General features: G+C 39.3%; 1 protein-coding gene and 1 long non-coding RNA gene across 8 annotated transcripts in view; one reads left to right on the top strand and one right to left on the bottom strand.

Annotated features, from left to right (window-relative positions):
* The first annotated feature begins 470 nt into the window (after positions 1 to 470).
* LOC107655594 (uncharacterized) overlaps positions 471 to 8,131 on the top strand; it is a 15,587-nt gene continuing 7,926 nt past the window's right edge. The window contains exons 1-2 of the long non-coding RNA XR_001630461.1: positions 471 to 564; positions 885 to 1,022. This is a non-coding gene — a long non-coding RNA (uncharacterized LOC107655594). The remainder of the gene's footprint in view (positions 565 to 884; positions 1,023 to 8,131) is intronic.
* LOC107655593 (glutamate receptor-interacting protein 1-like) overlaps positions 5,500 to 8,131 on the bottom strand; it is a 292,734-nt gene continuing 290,102 nt past the window's right edge. For all 7 annotated transcript variants that reach the window (XM_016443136.1, XM_016443139.1, XM_016443132.1 and 4 more), the window contains one exon: positions 5,500 to 8,104. In XM_016443136.1, coding sequence (XP_016298622.1) covers positions 7,841 to 8,104 — 264 coding nt within the window. In that variant the 3' untranslated portion in view covers positions 5,500 to 7,840. The remainder of the gene's footprint in view (positions 8,105 to 8,131) is intronic.

Here is an 8,131-nt window from a genome sequence, read left to right as displayed (position 1 = left end):
CATTTTAGAATGACTGGTAAAACCATCTTATGCTATCACTTTTTGGGGATTTTTTTTAACCCTCAATAATTACAACTTTCTTGGACACCCCACAATAGTACACATTTTGGATGTCTCCCTTAACTACTTTTAAGCTTATAAGGTTGCTTAGATGTAGACCTTGTGATAACTTGACCCAGTCTTCCTGATTTATACAATTCCTGACATATGACAATGTAAATGAGATTAAAAACGATACCATTTGGAAGACTAGTTTTGCATTTTCTAAAATTACCAATCATCCCCCAAACACTGTTTTGGTCCCCCACCAGAGTTGCACCTCTAAGTATACACTATTATATGCAGCACAGGTCATTCAGGAGATGACCTTGGAGGATATGAATTAGCACACATCCAAATTCAATCACGATTCTTCTTTACATAATTCATTCCAAACGCCTTAATTTAAATTTCCCAACAGGTACGTTGGAGAATCCACACACGTTTTCTGTCATCTCTTTTCCATTCTCAGAGGGGTTTCCTGCACCTGCTTTCTTCCTTTGTGGTGCTAATCAGCTAACGCAAGTAAGTAAAAGACCCCGCGGAGAGCTCCACCTCATATTTAACCGACACATGCTCATACTCAGACGATTCATTGTGCTATTTTTAATATTCCTCTTATTTTATAACCCCAGCAGTGGTCGAAAAAAGTAATTTCCTTCAGGTTTAATTACAACCTCATCTGCAAAGAGAATACTATTGTCTTTCTCTTTTGTGCACTGGTTTCGGCCATGTAATGACATGCCTGTGGGATTTGTTTAGTGTCAGAGTTGCTGCATAGGTTGCTCACAGTCTCTCTTGGGCATGCTTAACAAAGTGCACCACTGCCCGTTGCTTTCCCTCAGGAGCTTGAGGTGAAGCCAGCTCTTTATGGAATCCACACAGCATTTCATTAAAGTCTATGTGGAGCCAGCCTCAGGGACATGGCCACATAATTAATTTGGAAGTACACTGTCTTCTGCATCCCCTGTATCCATTCCCAGGTGTTTCTGAGTAACCTTATGGCTTATTGCATTCAGGGGATGCTTTCCATCACATCATTTCTTTCATGTGGCACATTGCAGTGGCTCCTTTTCTATTTCCAATCCTTGTTTTTCCTTTTACACTATAGTAGCTATTACAGGCTAATAGAAAAAGAATAGTTACATTACCAGCAATCTTAAAGGAATATTTCACCCAAAAATTAAGATTTGCTGAAAATGTACTCACCCTCAGGCCATCCAAGATGTAGATGAGTTTGTTTCTTCATCAAAACAGATTTGGAGAAATTTAGCATTGCATCACTTGCTCACCAATTGATCCATTGCTGTGAATGGGTGCCGTCAGATTGAGAGACAAACAGCTAATAAAAGCATCACAACAAGTAAACCAAATGACTCCGGTCCATCAATTAACAAACTGTGAAGTGAAAATCTGCATGTTTGTAAGAAACAAATCTATAATTAAGGGATTTTAACTTTAAAACGTGAATATTTCGGTCCGTAATCCATAATAATACTTAATATAATAACAAATCCATCCCCTGCTGTCCTCTCACATCGAAATCCACCAACATATTTATTTAGACATGTTTTGGTTTGTAAATGGTGCTTGATCTGTGCATATTTCTCTTCTGATTCAGATGAGACTACTTTTTCACTTGAGAAAGCAATGTTATGAATAGAGCAATTGTATTTGAAGCTACGGTTTTAAGTAAAAAATGTCTTGATTTGTTTATTACCAACATGTAGCTTTTTGCAACAACAAAAAAAAAATCACTTTCTGGCACCCATTCACCGTAGAAGGTCCACTGGTGAGCAAGTGATGTAATGCGTCTATAAAATCTTTATAAAATCTAAAAAACAAGAAAATATCTAATGTTCTCCAAATCTGTTCCAATGAAGAAACAAACTCATCTACATCTTGTATGGCCCGTGGTTGAGTACTTTTGGGGTGAACTATTATATTACTATACTATTATATACTATATTATTATACTTTAAGGCCAAGAAAGTCTTTAAAATCATCATGCAGTCAGAGGAATATAGCTTATCTTTAATTTAAGGTGTTTTTGTAACAGCTGGTGTGATTCAAATTAGATCTTATTTAAATTTCCAACATGCACCATTCATCTTCATTATAAAGAGTAATTCTATAGCTGCTTAGTAGATTTAAATTACTGAACCACCAAAAGCTTTAGAAAAATAAACAACCTTGGTAATCATAACTGCTTGCGAGTCTGTACCCCGAGTGACCACCAGATAGAGCTCTTCCTACTAACAACAAACGTGACAGAACCAGGGTAGTTTTAGGAAAGCTGCTTGGAACTGGTGCTTGTCAAGCTGTAAGCTGCTTATAATTTAAAGTAGTAGAAATGGTTCAAACAAGTGAACGCTTAATGGTTATGTATCTGAGCCTCTAAGAGAAGAGATAGTGAGATCGATCCCACTCCATCAGCACTGCTCCTTGAGCATGACACTTACCACTTGCTTACTCAGGGAGACAAGAGCTGGAAATGCTTTTCTGAATGGAAAGCATCTGGTAGTGAAATGACAGTCAAGTAGCAAGTCTGCAGACTCTACATAATCAGCTGTCTGTATGCTAAGCTAACTAAAACAGACATTAATAGTTATTAGTGACTATGATATTTATCATACTGTGATTTTGACATGTATCGTAATGTAACCAGGCACTAAAAGCCAATGGGTTTGCTTGGGGTCCTATGGGGGATGATTTCTCATGACACTGGACTTCTCAAATAATTTATTTTGCTTAAAACACCCTCCTTTCTTGCGCTCGACTGCATGTTTGCATGTTTGACCAATATGAACAAAGTCACCACTTTTCATGTTTTTTTTAGATAATCCACTTCATTTGGTTATAATGCAGAAGAAATATCTGTTGCTTTTTATTGGGCCCCAGTAAAATACAGCTGTGATCCAGTAAAATATTCCTGAGATATCTCTGTCTGATGATGATTACCATATACTAACTTGACAATCATTTTCTCAGCAATAACGTCATTTGTGTTTCTATCAGTCAGATTCATGAATTAATCACTATTGATCCAATCAGTTAAACTGGTTTGCAGTTAAAGGTCTGAAAACATTCACAGTTCAGTTTCATTCATTCAGGCCCTGTCCACACGAATGCGGTTATTTTTAAAACCACAGCTTTTTCTACGCGGTTTGGCCATTCGTCCACATGCAAATGCTGCACCAGATCACTGAAACAGAACATTTTTGAAAACGCCTGCCAGGGTGAAGATTTTCAAAAACTCCGGTTGCAGTGTTATCGTGTAGACAGCGAAACCGGAGTTTTTGGCTTGTGACGTCGGAGCCTGCGCTGTTATCTCCGCCTACAGGAAACTTTTTTAGGCTTCTGATTGGCCAACATGGCTTTACGGTTGAGATTATATCGCCACCTGTTGGTTTAGCATGCTCTTGACAGTGCTTCACAGCATGCGTTTGCGTTTTCATGTGGACGGAGATTTTTTTTAAAACGGAAGAAGGAAAAACTCTGTTTATAAAAATACCTGTGTACGTGTGGACATGGCCTCAGACAGGTCACTCATGCACTGAATCGTTTGCAGTGATTTCTTATACAAAATAGTAACGCACTGAACTCTAATAAATGCCTCTCTGCCATTGACATCCATTAAAAAAGCCAACCCATTCTCATTTGAGAGAGAATGGGATGAAAAAGCAGCCTCGTCTCCTAATACTCCAGGTGGCACACTGGACGAGAAGGGCTGCGCCTTGGACATCTCACACCAGACTTGTCATTGTGTACTCACTTATTCAAGTTTAAAGGAGACCTGTTATGCCCATTCTTACAATATGTAATAAGTCTCAGGTGTCCCCAGAATGTGTCTGTGAAGTTTCTGCTCAAAATATCCCACAGATAATTTATCATATCATATTTTGAAAATGCCTATTTTGAGTGGAAGCAGAAACAGGCTGTTTCGTGCCTGTCTCTTTAAATGCAAATGAGCTGTTGCTCAACACCTAGTTTTCCCAGAATGGGGCTGTGCCTTTACAGCTCGTTCCTCAGATACTCTGCTAAAAACATCCGTTTGGTTTTGATTATGTCTATCGCGTTGAAATCATGCATTTTAAACCATATTATTTTAAACTTTTGATATACTGTTTTTTGAGCGCACACATCCTTAGCACGCGCACAGAAAAGCAAAGCGGCTGTCACTTGGCATGTGAGTTTTCTTTCGTGTCTTATTGCGCTTAAACTGTCAAATAGACACAAGTTTGTTAAAAACACACGAGTTACAAATACAGTCGGTTATGTCTGTGAAGGTAAACAGCTGGGAAAGAAAATGCATATTTATATTAGATCTGCGTGGCAGCAGTGTAATTATAAAGTAAATAAATAAATAAATCCTCTGCTCTCTTGTCTCCTCTGAAGCTGGGACTCTAAATAGTGTTCTGTGCTCGTCAGTGCAGCCAAAGACAGAACAGTTAGCATGCTTTGCTCAAACTTTCAACATGGCGTTAGGACTGATACACCGTTGTCGCTTGCGAAAACACAGTGGCGGTGCCGTGGGTGGAAACGTGCAGATTAAGGGGCGGTAATATTATAATAAGATCACCTTTCTACATCACGGGGGGAGCGAAATCTGAGCGGCTAGTTTTTTCCCAGGCTTGCAAACAAATTTACTGGGTTGTTCTTGTTCATGTTTTCTGGGTTGGTAGAAGCACCGGAGACCTGATTATGGCACTTAAACATGGAAAAAGTCAGATTTTCATGATGTGTCACCTTTAAGGAGGCAATTCAAAGAAGTGACTCTAATCAATAGTAGGTCTATACAGGCAAACGTTAACTTTGAAAATGAACCAAATGGCATCAGTGAGTTTCAATTTAGATTTAGTTAGAACAAAAACTGTGCAAACGGAAAAAGAAAGGGCAATCAATATTACTATTTCATATGAAGCATAGACGTTATTCAAGCCAAGAAACAAATTTATTAGTGGAAAGTGCACTCTTGCAGCCAAGGGTGAAATCAGTATGTACAAATATTTATCTCAAATAATTGTAAATGCAGTTAAATGGAAAATGATATGAGTGGTGTGGCAGGAATTGATGCTGAAGTCAAATTTTTAACATGTGGTGCTTCTTGTCCAGTGTGCAACCCTCTTTGCGCTTTATTTTGCTAATGCTGTAGGCTCTAGTTTGAAGGGCATGTTTTATGAATCATAACGAGTGATAGAAATGAATATTATTGATAATTTCATATTCAGATGATGTTATTTGAGTTCATTGTTCACTGTATAATTTTATTTAGGCTACTTCATGTTTCTAATTTGAATACGTGACATGCCGTAATAAACGTCTGAATTGGAAATATGAGTTTCCTATGCATCAGTCGTTTACTATCTGCTTGTATCCTAAATCTGTACTATGTCGTCAATGTGAGTGGCAGGGGATCTTTAAATTGTACAACATACCTGCATCATTAGATGAACTTCACTCGGCATGTTGTTTTATTGTTTCTCTGTTCGTCGGCCATACAAAGGATTACAGCTGTAGGAATCCCCAAATTTATACATAGACGATAAACATCATGCTAACAAAGTATTACATTTGTACAAAAATACTTTACAGCTCATAATACCTGTCCATTAGAAATAAAAATACAATATTTTAGGGACATAACTGTGACATTGATTGAATCATAAAATTATTGTATACTGAAAATGGGCACCCACTATTTTAATTGGCAGTGCTTGACTTCACTAAACGTTTCCACAAATGGAACATAAAAATTACTTGTTTCACTTGACCGGAGTGTATTTGTAGTAACACAGTGAAGTGTAACAAACAATAGGTCAAGGTCAAGGAAAGCGTAATGAAAGTGACAACTAACTTTTGAATCAGGGCTTGAAAACCATAATTCAACATGTAGCGAATTGAGAAACATCTCTGTGCATGAGTTTGGGGAATGCACCTGTACCTGAAAGTTTATCTGAAATAAAACAACAACAAAAGATACCTTTTCATCATCGTCAAACCTTCTCCATCAAGTGGGTTTGATGAGGTTTTTGTTCGGTTCAGGAGTTGGACCACAATGTGCCATTTGAAAATAGTGAGTAGACAGGATCTTTGAGCACTGACAACGAGGGTGACGTCACTCAATCAAAAGCACAGTTTCACACAGGTGGGTGAGGGTCTTCATTGCCATTAGCAGCTTACCTATGGCATTTTTGTTCTTTACTAACATTATTTTTTCCAAGTAGAGCTACAAATGTGATGTTTATTGGTCTACCACATACGGTAGAAAGAATCCATTCTCTCATGATTTGACACTTCGTATTTTTTCTCTTTACAGATGGATTGCATACCCTTTGGGCTTACACAGTCTGGGAAAAAAATGTCAGATGAGACATAAAACCATAACAGTACCATATACAAAGTACCATAATGATTGATAACTATTTAAACAATGTGGGGAGGAATACAAAAGTCTTTTCAGGATTTTTTTGTTTTTTTACTCGTGGACATCAACCCCATGCTTGCGTTTTTGTCATAAGTGGATACTGCAAATTTAAGCAATTGAGATGAATTTGTTCGTCGTAATATTCTCATTTATCACAGACAGCGGAGTAAACAATATGTGAGTACCTACTTGAACGCCTGTCGTTTTCATTTAGAAGATTGATGTTGGAATAAATAAGCTGTTCTATCCTTTGGGCCAATGATGGATTTCCTCAAAATGTGGGGCGAGAGTCTGGAGACCGCAGACCTACGGCGGTTACCTAACAAAGTACAAAGAGTTTTCGACCTGAATGACCTTCTCCGTGCCATCAATCTGCTGCGGTACACGGTCGATAGCGACCTCATGCTAACCAGTCATCGCTCAAAATCACACGCATCCCTTATAAATCATCCGCCTCTATTCATAAAAATAGACATCTGTCCAATTTCAAGATAAGGTGCCTTTGTGTCACCCTCTCCTTATACGAGTGACATTGTATTTCATATTTACGGTGATATAGCGGACAGAGAACCGAAACATGGTGTTTTTCATTTAGCCAAGCGCTTGTGGTTTTTTTTTTGGACAGAAGTACTACAAAATAGTTAATTAAAAGGTCTCATGCATTAGGCTATAACCCACATTCAGTCACAATTGAAAAATGGCTACCGAATTCATTGTGCTGATTATTTTTTTCCCCCACACACAGCTGTATCCTCTCTCTCATCGAGCGAGAAAAGGGATCTGACCTTGGCATCAGATAGAAGGAAATACACGGACATACACTATACACACACTTGTGTTTCAGTATCACAAAATAGGAGGATTGACGGTTGCGTTTCAAATGTGGAACTTTGACAGACTTCGTGGAGGCTTGCGAAATAAAGTCTCGGGACACGCGCACACTCATTCAAACTCACACAAATACGGACAATCACAGAGTGGCCAGTCCGATATTGTAAGTAAAAGTCTCAGTGTTGCTTTTATGTATTCTTTTTTAAGTCCTTCTTAAAACTATTCTCGTTTATTGGCAATAAAAATTAGGGATGGCACTGTTTCAGGTTTCCCCCAACCCCCCCCCACAATTTGGTTTTCCAAGAGGTCAGTGTGGTCTTCGCCGCCATTTTCACAGGGTAAAAACACACCCAGCTTGTCAGGAAAGGACCTCTTAGTCATGGTGGTTCATGCTCTGACTTAGGAAAGGGACTGGGTGTGTGCTATAGGACAACAAGCCCCTCTCGTTTTCCTCCACTAGAGGGAGCCGTTTTAGGGAGGGGAGGGTTCGCTTTAGCACCATGAGGAGGAGCGCTCCACTGCAGGCACCTGGGAGGAGTTCTGCTATAAAGTCTTGTTGGGGTCTCTGTCCTCTAGTCCCGCTAGCGTGGAATTGTGCTGGCCCTGCTCCAGCCCTGCGGCGGGCTGCTCGAGAGGGTCCCCGGGGTCAGTCCAGTTCGCTGCCTCGTCATTGGACAACGGGTTCAGTTCTGAGGGCTGCGAGGAAACCGGGTTTCGGCTTATGACTAGATCCAGTTTGTTCCCGGACTCTGCTATAAGAGGAACCACTAAACAGCAGTCAAAGTCTCTAGTCCGGACGCGGTTTATCTGTGGCACAAAGCAAGCATAAATTTA

Source organism: Sinocyclocheilus anshuiensis, unplaced genomic scaffold, assembly GCF_001515605.1.
Source record: "Sinocyclocheilus anshuiensis isolate Anshui unplaced genomic scaffold, SAMN03320099.WGS_v1.1 scaffold916, whole genome shotgun sequence".
Lineage (NCBI taxonomy): Eukaryota > Metazoa > Chordata > Actinopteri > Cypriniformes > Cyprinidae > Sinocyclocheilus > Sinocyclocheilus anshuiensis.
This window is presented reverse-complemented; position numbering and strand designations above follow the sequence as displayed.